The sequence below is a fragment of the Hemicordylus capensis genome, chromosome 2, assembly GCF_027244095.1.
Source record: "Hemicordylus capensis ecotype Gifberg chromosome 2, rHemCap1.1.pri, whole genome shotgun sequence".
NCBI classification, from domain to species: domain Eukaryota; kingdom Metazoa; phylum Chordata; class Lepidosauria; order Squamata; family Cordylidae; genus Hemicordylus; species Hemicordylus capensis.
Window position 1 is genome coordinate 30,481,718 of NC_069658.1, and position 17,063 is coordinate 30,498,780.

The 17,063-nt window shown below is 42.9% G+C and overlaps 1 protein-coding gene across 8 annotated transcripts in view; it reads right to left on the reverse strand.

The window, feature by feature from the left end:
- PAIP1 (poly(A) binding protein interacting protein 1) overlaps positions 1-17,063 on the reverse strand; it is a 41,540-nt gene that overhangs the window by 13,652 nt on the left and 10,825 nt on the right. For all 8 annotated transcript variants that reach the window (XM_053296410.1, XM_053296412.1, XM_053296407.1 and 5 more), the window contains 6 exons: positions 14,426-14,538; positions 12,539-12,650; positions 10,633-10,758; positions 8,522-8,628; positions 6,667-6,784; positions 6,494-6,548 (listed from right to left, as the gene is read on the reverse strand). In XM_053296410.1, coding sequence (XP_053152385.1) covers positions 6,494-6,548; positions 6,667-6,784; positions 8,522-8,628; positions 10,633-10,758; positions 12,539-12,650; positions 14,426-14,538 — 631 coding nt within the window. The remainder of the gene's footprint in view (positions 1-6,493; positions 6,549-6,666; positions 6,785-8,521; positions 8,629-10,632; positions 10,759-12,538; positions 12,651-14,425; positions 14,539-17,063) is intronic.

The window sequence follows — 17,063 nt, forward strand, 5'->3', positions numbered from 1 at the left end:
ATCGTCTAAATACGGATACAGCCTCAAGCCCTGAGTTCGTAGGTGGGCTACAACCACCGCCATCACCTTTGTGAACACTCTGGGCGCAGTAGAAAGTCCAAATGGAAGCACCACATATTGATAGATCTGTGCCCCTACTGTAAACCGGAGGAACTTGCGGTGACTCTCCTGTATCCCGATATGAAAATAAACGTCCTTGAGATCCAGAGTAACTGCCCACTGTCCGTTCACCAGCAGAGGCAGAATTCCCTGCAGCATCACCATTCTGAATTTCCTGGTCCGAATGAAGAGGTTGAGCCCCCTCAGGTCCATTATGGCTCTTATTCCACCGTCTCTCTTTGGTATCTGAAAATACCGGGAATAGTAGCCAGTCAGTCTGTTCGCCCATTGCACCCGCATGATCGCCTGTTTCTCCAGCAGCACCTTGACCTCCTCCCGCAACACCTCTGTGGCCGGCGTATAGACCAGTCCAGAGAAGGGAGGCCTTGTCTCGAACTCCAACGCATATCCAGTCTGCACTATTCTTAGTACCCACCGGTCGGATGTTATGTTGTGCCATGCTGGCGCATGGCTTGCCAGTTTGATGTTGATCCTGGCAACTACAGGGCCGATGTAGTGGGTCCTGGATTGTAGCGTTGGACTTAATTGGCTGCTGCAAAACTGATGCAGTGGACGAACAGTCCCGTCAAAAGCTCTTGCTGGAAGTGTCCTTGTCGCCTTGACGAGCTATTTTTCCTTTTTGTTTTTGGTTAAAGCCCTTACTGCGTTGGTAAGGTCTGAATTGCTTTCGGTATTCTTTGCGGTCCCGATACCGATCACTCTTTCTCTGATAATAAGTGCGGCTCCTTGCAGTTGAGCTGGAACCGCTCAAAGGCACCATAAAGGTGCGGGCAGTGAATTTAGATTTTTTCAACGTCTCCATTGACGTGTCCGTGTCCTCATGGAATAAGCCTTTGCCGTCAAATGGCAAGGACTCGACTTTCTCCTTCATGTCTGTCTGCAGGGTTGCTGAGCGAAGCCACGCATGCCTGCGCAAGCTCACTGCCGTCACCATTGCTCTCGATTCCGTCTCCGACAAGTGTTTGAATGCGCTCAGTTGTTGGCGCGTTATTGCCGTTGTTCTTTCGTACACATCATTAAATCTCCACTGGAAGTCCTCCGGAGATAAAGAGGATGAATCCTGTAAGAGCGCATCCCAAAGTAAATGGTTATAGCGTGCCATACACGCCGCATAATTAGCAATACGAATTGCTAAACTGGAGGTGCTATAGATCTTTCGACCCATAACGTCCATTTTCCTCCCCTCTTTGTCAGCAGGCGTGGAATGACGGTGTCCACTCTTGGTGGATGAAGCGCAACTGACAACCAAGGAGTTCGGTATAGGATGACGTAACAGGTAAGAGTTCTCTCCTTCAGTCACTCTATACAAATTCTCAATGCGCTTGGAAGTCGGAGCCCCGACCCCCACTGAGTCCCATGCCACCTTCGCAGCCTTGTCTATCCCAGGAATCATGGTGAGGGCAACAGGATGCGAAGTCTTAGACCGCTTCATCATATTATAGACCGGGTCAGCAACGTCCGCATCCGGAGAGCTTACGTCCATGCCCAGGGCTTCAGCGATGTCCCTTATGAGGACATGGTAAGCTTTCAATTCCTCAGTTGGCGAGGTGGATAGTTTTGGTGGCACATCCGAAGGGGGGTCCGACCTACGACTGATATCATCTCTGTCAGAGGCCGGTCCCGACTCATCGTCCTCACTGTCATCAGAGGGTGAAGATGATGGTTCAGAAGGAGGAGGTGTTGCTTTCCTCTTTCTTTTCCCAGCAGGTTTTTCTGGCATCCTCGTCTGGACCACAGGTAACTGTGAATTCTCTGGAAGGTAAGTTTGAACTTGCACCAATGGTGTTTGTATAGGCAAGTTCACAGACGGCCCCTGATGGTCTGCATGCTCTGACTGCAGCAGCGGCTGAGCAAGTTGTCCAGCCTGCACAAAATTCCGCAGCCCTTGCACTGGTTGCATTTCTACCTGTGCCGCTTTCCAACGCAAGAACTCTGCATAATCATCCGGCACACCATGGCGGAAACCGCAGGAATGAGTTGGCTGCAGCATCGTAGAGCATCCGACATCGGTTCTCGGATCCTGGACCACTGCTGGTGTCAGTGAGGCAACATGAGGCAGATCAGCCAGCTCACCACCTCCAGGACCCTCGTCTAAGCCTGTCGACAGGAAGCCGCGAAACGTCGCACCCGAGGGGGTACTCGAACTCGACTCCAGCAGTTCTCTAAGTCCGTCCCCGTGTGTAGCCAGACTCGGAGTCCTCGGCGTCGAGGGGGACTGTGCCGGCATCAATGCCGGTGACAAAAGATGAGGAATCCTCCTCAATGTCGAAGCCGTCAACACCGACGAAGGAGCAGTGCTCACATTCAATATCTGCTCCGGCACCGTGGACGCCGACGGAGGAATGGCATACACCGCCTGGGCAGTTATGGGAGGCTCCGATGCCGAGACTTGCAAATGCCTCGATGCCGATGTCGATGTCGACATCGACGTCGATTCCAATGTCGATGCCTGTCCCAGACTGCCTTGGTCCAATCTCGATGTCGACGCTGGTGTCGATGTCGAGACTAAAGTTGATGTCGAAGCTGAAATCATCCTGACCGTCGATACCGAAAGTGTCGACGTCGAGGCTGTAGGGGACTCAGCCGAGTCCACGTCGTAAATCTGTGCTGCCGTAGGTGAGGGAGTTCGATGTCGAGACTCCTCACGATGGCGACCTTCCCTCTCAGAAGCATGACGATCTCTATCCTTATGCTTCCGTTTTTTTGAAACCTCCTTTGGTTTCTTAAACAGAGTGTCAACAGCGGTTTTAGACTGCGTATCAGCAGACCCACTGGAACCCAATCCCGGGGAGCTTGACGCACCGCACTCCTTCGACACCGAAGCTCCCGATGTCGATCCGGAACTCATCGACGCCGACGGACGAGGAGTTGGCGGTCGAAGTGCCTCCTCGTATAACGCAGCTCGAAGCCTGAGAGCTCTATTTTGTCTAGTTTGTTTTGAAAACGAGCAGCATATCTTACACGCTGCCGTGTTATGATTCTCTCCTAGGCACATCAAACAGGCGTTGTGATAATCAGTCGAAGGCAACTTTGCTCGACACTTTTCACACCGTTTGAATGTCTTCTTAGCTTCCATTGTCCAAATGCCGTTCCGAGTCAAATTCAGTAAACAATCTTAGGAACAAACAAAGCAGAGTCTGTAATCAAGTCCGTTTGCCGTTCCGAGTCAAAACCGTCCTGTACAAACTTCGTAGTTAGAATCAGAGTCCCAAAATCAAGTCCGTTGTTCGTTCTGAAGTCAAACCAATTAATCCGCTCAGTAGAGAATAGTCAAACAGTCCGAAGTCAAATTTTTGATAACAATTGAGGAGCAACAGCCAAGAGGTGTAAGCGCTTTGGCGGTCAAGAGAAAACTGAAGGAGAGGCGCCCCAACCATCGATTCCAACGGAAGCTGCAAGGCACGTGCAGACGGGCGGGGCGCGAAGAGGAGCTAGCTAGTCAGCCCGGGAGGTCCCTGCGCAGGCGCAGAAACCCAGTTCTTATGGATACAATGGATCACAATCCAGATTAGGCTTTCTATCTGCTGCTGGCACCTTCCATTCCTGCTTAACTGTGTCAAAGAAACAGTTGGGGAACAGAAAGAGTAGATCATGTTGTTTTGGCATTGGAAACACCAGTCGCCCTAGAGGGTGGTAGTTGCTCTAGTTTATTTGCTTGTTGATGACCAAGAGTGTTGATGGCCTTGTGGAATAAGTGTGTAAAGTCTTCTGGTGGAAGGATCTGGATAGGGGCTCAGTTTTTTGATCATCTGACCACTCTCCCTCTTTCCTGGAGTCCATCTCAATATCTGGGTCCTCTGTCCCTGGAATGGGAGTATTAGGGTAATCCGGGAAACTATCTGGCCCATGAAAATCAATTATGGATCCTGAGTTGGTCAGATTCTAATCAGGCTCATTGGGACGGAGATCTGGGGAGTCATACTTCAAAATTGCAGAGGAGTGTGCTGGAGAGACTTGATCTCTCAGCCGTTTTCCTTCTTTTTAAATCTAAGGGATCTTTTCTGCTTAGATTTTCTTTTTAGGAGTGCTGAAGGAGGACAAAGAAGAGGAATCCATGTTCTTATCTTTTTGCCCAATCTGTCCCTTTTGCATTGTGATAGAGACTTGTCTATTATTCCCGGGAACCAGGCTTGCCCATGCTGTTAGTGGTGCTGGTGGCAGAGGAATGCCGCTTGGAAGGCCATGTTGTGGGTGCAGGAAGGCCCTGAGTCCCCGCTGGAGGGTTCAGAGGCTCTGGCAAGGGCGAGAAGAGGTCCAAGGGCACTCTGGCATCTGCAGGGGCTGGTTGCTTGTGCTTGCTCCTGTTCTTGTGCTGCATCTGATCCGAAGAGCCTTCCATTGGTGTGTGCCGCCTCTCTCTCCCCTTCTATGAGCGCTGATGGTCGTCGTTGTACTTGTAAAGTAGAGCGAGTTGAAGCCACGTGCTGGGATGGCTTTCTTGGCAGAGAAAAAGTCCAAGTCTTCCTTTTGGGGAACAGAACATGCCAGATTCTGCCTGACATCCAGTCCATGGGGAGAAAAGACAGGGAGAAGGGAAAGGAAAACATTTAAGAATAATGAATGTGAGGGGGAAGTGGAGAAAAGTAGGGGGGAAGTGACAAGAACAGGATAGAACAAAGAGAAGGCTTGGCTAGAAAGGAGGAAAAGGCTGTCTCTTGACCAGGATGCAGGACTAGAAGATGGTCTCCTTCCCAAACCATTTAAGCTTTTGCTAATTATCACAGTCTTGCCTACTGGAGCACATGGGAAGGATAATGCTTGTGAGATGTCCTCATCCAACAGCAGAGAATGCCACCTCTCTCCTAAGCCCTCACACAGAGTTTTGTCTCATGCAGCTTTGGATAAACACTCCCATTGGGTTTTGTCCCCCCGCCCCCCATTTTCTTCTAATCTTAGTTTATGAGAAAAGTCTCCACCCCATTTTTATTTATTTAACACATTTTTATACCGCCCCAAAGCAAGTTATCTGGGCAGTTTACAACAAAACAATAAAAACAACCAATAAGATTAAAACATTTCAACAATTAAAATTTAAAACATTAAAACTATTAAAACAAATCTAATTAAAAGCCTTGGTGAACAAATGTGTCTTGATGGCCTTTTTAAAAGTTGTAAGAGATGGGGAGGCTCTTATTTCAGCAGGAAGTGTGTTCCAAAGCCATGGCAGCAATGGAGTAGGCCCGTCCCCAAGTAGCCACCAGACGAGCTGGTAGCAACTATAGACAAACCTCTCCAGATGATCTCAATGGGTGTGTGGTTCATAGCAAAGAAGACGTTCTCTTAAATAGCCAGGGCCCAAGCTGATGTCTCAGTGCTGATGCCATTTGTAAAAAGGGAAACAATGGTCTTCTCCAAACTGCAAAGCGGAAACAGAGAGGCTCATGGGAGACCTCTTTGCTAGAGGCACTCATCCCTGGAAGGGAATTATGGAAGCCTGAATGCAAGTTTTCAGCCTAAAGGCACCATATACTTGGGGGTATAGGGTGCCCAGAAGAGAGCTGGTCTTGTAGTAGCAAGCATGACCGGTCCCCATAGTTAAGCAGGGTCTGCCTTGGTTGCATATGAATGGGAGACTTGATGTGTGAGCACTGCAAGATATTCCCCTCAGGGGATGAAGCCGCTCTGGGAAGAGCAGAAGGTTCCAAGTTCCCTCCCTGGCAGCATCTCCAAGATAGGGCTGAGAGAGATTCTTGCCTGCAACCTTGGAGAAGCCGCTGCCAGTCTGTGAGGACAATACTGAGCTAGATAGACCAATGGTCTGACTCAGTATATGGCACCTTCCTATGTACCCATATGCTTGGTTGTATTCTTTTTCACTCCCGGTACTTAAAGTTTCCCCATTATGCTGTCTTCTCCTGAAATTTCTCCTAAAAAGTTGGATTTACACACTGCTCCTATGTACTGTCCCCCGACCCACCAAATTAAATGCAGTGTACTAAAATGTGCTCCTTCTCCACAAAAAAAGTGGATAAAAGGATTGTAATACAAGATTGTGAAGTGGAGAAGTGTAAGCTTCTGCTAGAAAATATCATATGAAATTAACCAAGTGTCTAACACATGGATGCAATGGTACAAATTCACATTTGCACAAAAAGGTGTTCAGGTAATGAAAAGGGGTGAGTAGGACAATAGCAGGTCAGGGAGACACTATGGGACTTCCATTCATGGTTATCATGGAAAGAGTGCACCTTAGTCCTTTTAATTTTTGCTAGTTTCTGTCAATTTGCTGACAAATGAGAAAAAGAGAGGTTGCTTACCTGTAACCAGTGAACCAGTTCATATTCATAACAGAGTTAAAATCTGACTTCATTAACTGATCAAGCTACAACTATTTTTGGTATAGGGGAAAAAAAAATTAAAATGGATGTCATACCGGGGTCCGCTGCAGTGAAAGGCACACCTTCAGATGTGTAAAATGTTGGCTCGTTCTGCAATTAAAATACAGCGATTTATCAGTCAGCACTTCCACTAACCTATCATGGTCAGCATTTCCATGTATACTTTGATAAACCTATCTGAAACAAGAAAAATGTAACTATTCATTACCATAAAGTAGTTAGGATCATTTTCTGGAGTTGCTTCCCTATATGTTGAAGTTATATGTACTCTTCCCCAGTTACTTGACCGCAGTTCTACTAGTTTCAGAAGCATCTGCTTAACATCTCTGTAAAACAAAATGTACAAAATAAAAGTTACTACATTCCTAACCTTAGTGGGAGGTTTGCTCACATTGCTTGCAATCAGAAGCCCGCATTTGGGAATTTATTCATAGTTGCTCAAAAACCTAATCTGGAAGTCAATCTTAACTGATCACCAAAGGCAATCTAATAAGGCAGGTCAACTAGTTCAGATTAAAATATTTTAAACAAAAGTCTCATGAAATCGTTAACACTCTAATGTAATCACTGATACAAAATGAGGCATTAGTAATCAGTGGCAAATATTAAATAAAGATTTTTTAAAATGATGGCACACATGGACCTAAAAATCCCTGTGGTAGTCAAGAACAGTTACCTAAATGTATATCCTGTACTTGGCCAGAAATGGATAGGCAAGATTATTTCTTCAGAGCCAAATTACAACACTAAAGATGGAACTGCCTTTGAAAGGTCTTGGGAAACTTCAGCAGGTTCAACTGAGACTCGCCATAACAAGCATATTTTATCTGTCAACGATTTATATCAGCTCCCAATTTGTTTCTGGGCCAAATTCAAAGTGCTGTAATTGACCTTTGAAACCTTATATGGTCTGAGAAACCAGAGTACCTGAAGGACTACCCTGTGCCATATCAACTTATTCAGCAGCCCAAATCATAGTTTAGGAGCTCTTTTCCAGACACCCTTTGAAGTTAGGTTACTGAAAATAAGGCCTTCTCCAATACTATGAATATTTATATAACCACTTTTCAACCAAAGTTCTCAAAGTGGCTTCCATAGAAAAAATAATAATATATAAATAAAAATAGTTCCCTGTCCCAAAAGGGCTCACAATCTTAAAGCAACATAAGGTAGGCAGCAGCAGCAACCACTGGAAGAATGCTGTGCTGGGGCTGAATAGGGCCAGTTGCCCTCCCCTTGCTAAATATAAAGAAGATCACCACTTTTTAAAGGTGCCTCTTTGCTCAATTAACAGGGGTCCTCTATGGTTGTGCCCTGCTTGCTGAACTCCCTTTGCATTGATTCTGCCATCTTTCAGGCACCAGAGGAAATCTGTCCACCCAAATCTTTTGGTGGTTAATTAATCTTGTTGGCCTTGGTGTTGGTTATTATGGTTGGTTTTATTGACTAGCTTCTCTGTGGCTGCATGCTTGTGTTTTTTAGAATTATTTTGGTTCTCTTGATTGCACTTTAAAGTTTTCTGATGATAGGATTTAACTCCACGATATCAAAAGTTAAGACTTTAATGATATCCCTCCCCCTTCCTGCACACCAAGCCTAAGTGCTGCAGTTTAATTCAAATCAAACCCAGCCTGAATGTTGCTCAACAGATGGTGGATAAGTAACTAATGAATACAGAGTGCTCCAGGAAACCTATCACATCCTGGGCAACTATAAGGATAGTGCAAGGAGAAAAGAGAAACCATCTACCTATAACAGATCCCAAAAGACACTTGCATTGAGGTTTTGCAATACACACATTTATTTTAGTGTTAACTCAATCAATTATGAGCCTGGTAGTTAATGATTACAAAAGGATGAATTGGTCAAGAAAGGAGCTGTACAGTATTACTTATAGAGGATATTTTAGCATAAATTGGTGCTATAGATCCCAAAATATTTCAAGTACAGAAGTGAGCAGAAAGCTTTTAACGTCCTGCTTTATTTGACCATGTAACCTTAAAAATTGCAAGGAACAACTTGTGCCTAAATAAAAGAAAGCTAGGAAACCGTTATCTTACTACCTGCTGCAACTTGCATCCAAGACAACATTTTCAATGTTCTGTATTATGTCATCCATGTAAGTCTTTCCTTTTTCTTTCCATGCATCTTCCAGCACCGACCCTGTCAACTAGGGAAGGCAAGCAAGGATGTTTTGAAAGTGTCTTTAGTCAGAAAATTTTCTGCGATTGCTGGTTGCACTACGAACCAATTTCAAAAGCATTTTGACATCCCTAAAGAAGATGCCAATATAGCAAACGTAAGTGCCATGGAAATGAGTGGCCTGGATCGCATGCTGTTAATGTTTACTGGACTGAGGTGGCACTTACATTAGGACTTACTCTTGTTTGTCCATGAAGTCTAAAATATTCTAATATTTATGCCATCTACTAGGATGGGTAATCGCTTCCTGTTATCTCTCTCTTTTTGCAGAATTTGAAGTAATGTAAACTCTCTATTCTGTATGTCTTTCAAAAGGGACCTACAATAGTCAAAGGGCTGTAATGCCACTGATAATGTATAGTCTTCAAACTTTTAAAAAATTATTAATACATTTTGAATAACTTTAGTGGCAACATGTATTAGTCAAGTAACAAGCTAAGACTTAATTTCATAGAAGACTGGAATAAACTCAAACAAGGTTCAATTTGGCCCTTCTGCTTCAAACATATAAATCATGTTGTACTTTTATGAAGAAACAATAAAACTAAACTCTGCTTTGAAAGAACTTAGTTGAAGTTCATTCCTGTTTATGCATTCTGGTCATGATATAGGGAGCAACCCTAACGTCTGCTACAAATTTTGTTTTGGTTTTTTTGGTAGTAAGAATAGCAGTTATACTCAGAGAACTAGAGTAATTTATGCTGTTCACTGGACAAACTACTTAAACATAATGTAATTTCACAGAAATTGTTATGTAGCATATCCTGCCCTTCCTCCAAGAAGGTCAAGGTGGCATACTTTAGGACTGTTCTTATTAAGTAGGTATGTGCATGAACCACGGTCCATGCACTGGTTCAAATACAATTGATCTATGGTTTGGCAAACCAGTTTTTTGGTTCAGCCGACACATGATTAAGCAATTCAAATAGGGCACTGGGGGAGAGGGACTGGCAAGTGGCACCTTTAAGAGGTGCCTCCCCATCTCTGGCAACTGTTTTAAAAGGCACTGAAGACACATTTATTCACCCAGCCTTTTAATTAGATTAATATTGGGTTTAAATGATTTAAATTGTTAACTGATTTGATGTTTTAAATGATTTTAATTGTAAACTGCCCAGAGACACAAGTTGTGGGCGCTATAGAAATATTTTAAATGAATAAATAAAAGCGAGTAGTGCAGGTCCTTACCTGTGTTTCCACTGCTCCATGTAGCTTCCTGCTGCAACAGCGATCACCCAGCAACTTGCACGCACTGGTCTCTGCACATGTGCAGCAGTCATGTGCTGCAGCCGGTCCCCTTGGTGCCCCACTTGAACGAGTTTGTGCAACGGCCAAACTGATTCAGTGAACCACAAACCGGTTCGTATTCAAACCAGTGCATGAACAGCAGTTTGTGTACATTCCAGTTATGAAGATCTGAAGCCAAACAACGTGCCCCAGCCCTTTGGAACCATATGGAGGCGGCCATTCCCAGTGCTCAGTACTTTGCACTTCTGGTGCGGAGAGGGTTCTTTTATGGAAAACAGAGGATGGTACTGCCACAGCAATGGCTGAGAAGGCATGCAGAGAGTGCTGGGAGGTGTAGTCCACTTCCTGTAAAGAAGATTCCCCCCTGCACTGGAAGCATGTAGCAGCACAAAGACAGCCAAACTGGGAGTGCCTGCTTCCATATGGTTCCAAAGGGTTGGTGCATGCTATTTGGCTTCAGATGCTTGGAAGTGCATCAGCATACATGCTGCTATCAGATTTTATATTCATAGCTATGCCTCTGGGGTAGGTTAATCAGAGATTCTAATGTGCCCAGTCAGCTTCCTGGATAAGCAAACATTTGAACCCATTTCACTGGTCCAAATCTGCCACTCTATCCACTATGATAAAAAGTCTAAAAACAACATCCAAACAAATGTCGTGGCATAAAAGCAACAGAGCAAGCAGATTTAGAATAAAACCTAAAATAACAAAAATATCATACTTTCAGTAGCTTTACTGCACAGATCAAATTGCTGTCCAGAGGATTGGCAAACAGTGTGTTTAATAACTCATGCAGTCCAGTCTGAAGAATCTCTGCTCGGGTTACTTGACCTTTAGTTCCTTTAATCTATAAATATAAAAAATCTGTATGTGAACAAGTACATAAATATAAATTCTAATGATCTATTCAAAGTATAATTTTCATAACAAAAACCACTTGTTTATGGACTTTAGAAAATGGAAGTTATTAAAACACAAATGTTTAAAGTATTGTTTTTCTATGCAAAACAAGCCATACACAGAGAATAAATTGGACCATCATCTGATGGAGTGAAACCATGGCAATTTTGAGGAGTTGCATTTCAGACAGAACTCTCAACACAGTATGTCAAATACCCCTTCTCCTCACTGCTGAAAAATTAGCTATGCTATACCACATTTGCTTTTGGCATTTTCTTGACCATTTGATCCAGCCATGGAAACAATGGAGATCTAAAACCCAGGGAAACACCTCATTCATACCAATATAGTACAACCCAATTCATTTGAGCCCAAGACAATGCCAGGGTTGAGAGTACTTGGCAAAAAGCAAGGTCTTAACAGGGCTTTCCCGTTCTCAGTTTTGGACCAGGAAGCTTCTACAGCACTTCGTAGTTTCACAGTCAGAAACCTGTGCACTTGCAACTGCTCGACTTCCAATTAAAAGCCCAAACCCAGATAAATTCTTCCCATGAACAGAAAAACATGTATGTGCATAGAAAGGCCTACACTGTATATTTCATCTGTGTGCTAGAATATAAGCGTTTCTCAAAGTAGTATGTATGAGGGGCTGGACTGCTTTCAAAAATTTCAGGAGTGATTACTATTTCAAAACAGGGGCACATGATTCTAACATTTTGACATGTAATCCCTTTCTGTTCTGGCTTCACTTGGAAGGTCATCCTTCCAGCTGCATGGTTTGCAACGCTTTCTACCTGCCATCAGTAAGCCAGCAAAATACATGTTCCCCTTTAACCTTGTCTTTAATTTAAAAATAATAATACCACAATACATTATTCTGCACAGACACTCCCAATTGAACAAAATAGGCATTTCCTCTTGGGAGTTACTTGAATGAGAGATCACTCTAGGCAAGTACTATTTTATAGTAGCCTGTTGAAACCAATGCAATGGAAATGAAACAATTTGGTTCATGACCCAACTGTGCTGAAATACAGTACTTGTGTTTAAGCGACCCAATCCTGGACCTAGTCTGCTGGCAAATAAAACATTTAGGACGGTACAACCATTGCTACATCCGTGCAAATCACAACCTGCAGATTCATGCCAGCATTCCTAACCACCCTAGAATGCTGAACTAACTCTGTTATCTGGGTAACCACACACACACACCCTGAGATACCCAGGTTAGGCTCTTTCCTCTTGTCAGCTTTGATTTGGTTTTGGGGTTGCAGGGGAGAAGAATGAGAAGAAGAAAAAGTCTAGCTTTTCTACTTATGGCAACAAAATGGAGAGGTGCAGGCCCTTGGTTGCTCAGTAAAGTTTGCCAAAGGCACCACCATGTCTTGACAAGGGCTGAGGTATTTGGTAGTATTTTAATTCAAATTATACACTGATTTAGTAAAGCCATGTAAATAAATAAGAGTAGACCTAAACCAAAGATGTAGAATATTTGTATTCTAATACAAATACAGCGTATTAGACAGGCTGTCATTTTCCACTGATTTATAGTGCTCCATTACAATATCCTTAGGTCCTTCCCAGCTCAATACCACATTTCTGTATTTCTGGCATCTAATGTGCATATATGCATGCAAGCATGAGAGGAAAAGAGAAAGAAATCAAATTCAAACACACACAGTCAGTCTTAGGGATAACAGGAGGACCACGGCAGAAAGATACATTACCTCCAGATTTAGATAAAGTTCAGCTAAAAATAGCACAAATGCATGAAATCTTTTCCGGGCAGCATCATCTCCTTTAGCTGCTTCTTCTCTATTTTCGAACTCTGTTCGACACCTAAAAGAGACACCTTTGAATCAAAATTTCATTTTCAGTCGTATTTGCAATATTCACCAATTCTAGCTATACACAAGACAATATTAAAATAAAACTTAAGGGAAAATAACTAAAAGATTATTAAAATAGAATGATGTATAAAGGAAACAATTATATATCACAGATTTCAAGTAATGAGCTTCTCATTCAAATAGATCAGTGCAATCAGTACAACCTATTAATGTGTACCCTTTCTTAGTATGTTTTGCCAGTACCTGGGTTCCGTCACACTCTACTGCAGCCAAAAATGGGAACCCAAGGCAGAGTTATGCATATAGGGGCTTGCTCTACTCATCTTCAAAAGCTTCCATTGGGTTTTATGAGATAAAAGTAAAGTGGGATACCACATGGAACATAGTGTTAAGGAGGGAAAAACCTGCCCTCCCTCTTCAGATACTGGAGTCACCAGGATTGCGAGGGAGGGAGTTTAGTTCCCATCTCAAGTGTTCCTGAATACATCCCTTTACTTTCTCCTCCCACATAAATGAATAGCTGCTGTTCATTCCTATGGGGAAAAAATAAAGTGAGGGTAGAATCTGCCCTCCATGTCCAAAAGCAGATGGCCCAGCACCCATACCGACAAGGATTCAGACATACATGCATCTGAATCGATATCTGCAACATACAGGTCCTCTCTCTCCCTGTGTCTCTCCCCTCTATAATGAATGCCAGTGTACAAGTGTGGCATAGTGGAGAGAGTGTTGGCTTGCAAACACAAAGATCTGGATTGAAGTCTTAGTTGTGAAATTCACAAAATGATCTTGACCAATCACCATTTCTCCTGTTAACCAACCTCACAGTTATCATGAAAATGGGGGTAAACTCCATTTGTGCTGTACTGAGCTCCCTGGAGAAAAGGCAGGATTTTAATGAAAAAATAAAGATTAGAAGCATTTTAATTTAAATCAACGTGCACACAAAAAAGTGCACAATGATTTCTCTATATAAGCACACAAAAATCTGTTCCTTTTAGCAGCAACACAGATTCATACCAAAGTCTCTAGTGTATGAGAATGCACTATATTTTCCAGCACTAAAGTATGTTGAAGCACATTAAATTAAATGTTGCTAAATCTAGAAAAATGTGAAAAGCATGACACATTATGAATATGATATAGTAAGCATATTAAGTGCTGCTAAATCTAGAAAAGTGTGAAAGACACAGTGCATTATGAATAATACAGATATAGTGTACTGAAGTATGTCTAGGTATATTCTATAACAAAAATCTATAAAAATGCTGAACTTCTGTACGAACTACAGAATTCAAAATTCTTTACTCATTAAGATATTCATATCGTGAAAAGTATACATTTTCACATTGCAAGATTTGTTTCTCTCTATGTGGGGATTAATAGTAAAAAACAACCACCAAGGTCAGCTATTTTCTAAAAGCATGCCATTTCTAAATGCAGCTATTTTCTAGAAGCCACAGTGGGAGGTGGTGGAGGAGCGGCAGAGGGGCAGGTCAGACCTGCCTTCTTCCTTTTAAAGCACACACACACACACACACACCCCGGATATACACAAAAGATTTTTTTTTAAACCTAACAGGCAAAGAGGGCAACAATGTCTGAAATATTAACTTCTTGCAAAAAAAAAAAAAATTATTCTGAAAGCCTGTTGGGCAATCTCCCCTGAACTACATGTTTAAGAACAGAACAAAACAAAACAAGAAAGCAAGCTAATTTGGGGCACAACAGTTTCTTATTATAAAAACACAAAGATATACTAACCTGCGCAGCAGTAATTGTCTAAAGTTGCCACTTTGTGGAGTAATGGTGAGATGATGAGAAAGATAATTGCACAACCTTGCCCCCATGTAGGAAAAATTTGGGACAGATGTAGCCTTCCAAACAAAGGAAAAATTGGAATTAAAAGATACAAAACTTCATGGGCTAGCAACTTTTTAATACTTGTCTGAAAAGCTTTTCTGGATATCCCACCACAAAATTTTTACCAGAAATCTCCAACTCACCTAGAATCACTAATCAACGGCTGTTTTTAAGGGCCCCAGTACTCCCATGAGCTGTCTCCCCTCTAAGGAGACCCAGCTCTTGCAGAAGAGTTATGCACTGAAAGAGTGAACTCTAGAGAGGAGACTAGCAGCCGAACAAGGAATTGTTCCAATTCCAGCCAAAAAGGAATTGGTTCATACCTGGATCATTACTGTTAACAGACAGAATATTCAGGTAATACTTTTCCTCCACAAGATGGAGGGTCACTGGCAGGGGCGTAACAAGGCTGGAGTGGTGGGCCCAGAGACAAAATTCAAAATGGGCCCCTGGCTGATACACACACACACACACACTTCACAATATATAGTCATGTGACTTGCCTCTGGGGGGCCCCTCGAGGCATGGGGGCCCCTAGGCAGCCGCCTCCCCTTGCCTAATTGTAGTTACGCCCCGGTCACTGGGAGTAGGCCTCAGATTTGCAAACTCTTATCTCCTTTTGTGGGGAGAAAAGGAGCCAAGAGTTTTATTTCACAGGATCATTAAAAGTCTGCATATAAACTCAGGATCCTTGCTCCTTGTCTGTATCTCTCTATGGTGTGGCGTACAGATAGAGCATACAAGTCCAAGGCCTGCTTCCAATCTTTCTGTAGGTATAATTCTGGAGAGAAAACATAATCTAAGACACTCCCCTCCCCCAATAAAACAGCACAGAGGTTCACAAGCACTGCAGCCCTGGTCTTTGTCCAGAACAGTGTTGTAATTAAGGATTCATAGCAAATGCTCTGAATTTTGTTCAGCAGCAATAGTTCCCTTATGTTAGCAAACACCTTAATGCTGTGATATTACCTTTCATGTCCTCTAGGCTCTTAGAAGACTTTGGAGATCTGGAACACTCCTAGCTCACTATTTGTGCCCAATTTATCTCTCAAAATCTTCCCAAAATGGGAATAAATGGATGGCTATTGATTCCAACATTTAGAAAGCTATGGTGAGGGAGTAAAGTAGGAACTGAAAGTGCCATGTCCTAGGGATTGCCCATGGAAGAATACTGACGTGCTATTTTTCTCACTGCAGGTTGCTTGTGGTTTGCCACCCCACAGTGGCCCTTCTTTTACTATTTATATACTGCTTTTCAACAAAAACAAATATTCTCAAAGTGGTTTACATAGAAATGAGAAGACAGATTGTAAGCCCTTTGGGGAGAGGAAGCTAAAAAGAAACACAAGGTAGATACCAGCAACTGAAGGGATGCTGTGCTGGGGTTGTATAGGGCCAGTGGCTCTGCTTCTGCTTAATACAAAGAGTATCACCATTTTGAAAGGTACCTCTTTCTAGTTCTCCAGAATGAATGAATTTAGTACTCTAACTAGGGATGTGCACAAATCGCATTTTGAGATGCAGTTTGGAACACATCCCCTGCCCCTTTAAACTTGCTTGCCACCACTTCTTGAATAAGCAGTGCTCCTCCCAGCTATCCATGTGCTAGTGGCACTCTCCCACAGCTGCCCCGTGCACTGCCAGCATGCATATAGCTGCCACACATGTGTGGGGGCAAAGAGTGTCACTGGCTTGTGAAGATGGCTGGGAGGAGTACTGCCAATTCATGAAGTTGCAGCAAGCAGTGGAGGAGCAGGTATGTACCTGCTCTCCTCCATTTTAGAGGGGCAGGGGATGTGTTCCAAATTGCATCTTGAAACGTGATTCATGCACATCCCTAACTCTAACAGACTTTAAAAGGATGCTACCGAACACAGTAGAGGAACGAATTGCAATATAATCATGATCTTCATATATCCATAAATATAAAGGTGAACTGTTTATAATACAGTTTGAAAGATTTCTATGGCCCAAATAAATACTTTTCAAAACCCAATTGCAATATGGTTTGTGTACACTATTCCTCTAACTTAAGCTACCTCCATCCTTCAGACAGAGACATGAACAGCTGCGCTTGCCCTAGGCAGAAATTCTAACACAGATTTTTTTTAAAAACCCATGAGAAGTGCAATACCACCAGTTATTTTTACTTTCCTTTAACAAGCAGCAATTAAAACCTGAACTGAAGGAACACACAAAACTAAAAGCAATTAACATAAGCACACAACAGGCTATTTACCTTAGGAACATGGATTGCTGATGTCTGTACTGAGTCTCCTAATTGATAGAGTTCAATTCGAGGTCTCTGTCCTCATTTTCAAAAGGCCTCAACTTTGCTATTTGGTAGAAAGGGCTCTTCCCCGACAATTGCAATCCTTTATAGAAAATATTATGCAGTGCATTCATGCAGCACCAGCATCAGAAAAGGTGATTCCCAAATGCAAAGTCTAGTCTATTGAAGGGCATAAAGACAACTACAGGATGCAGCATGATGAGAAATCTTATGTACCTTTGCTCACAAGGTTTGATCATCTTTCAA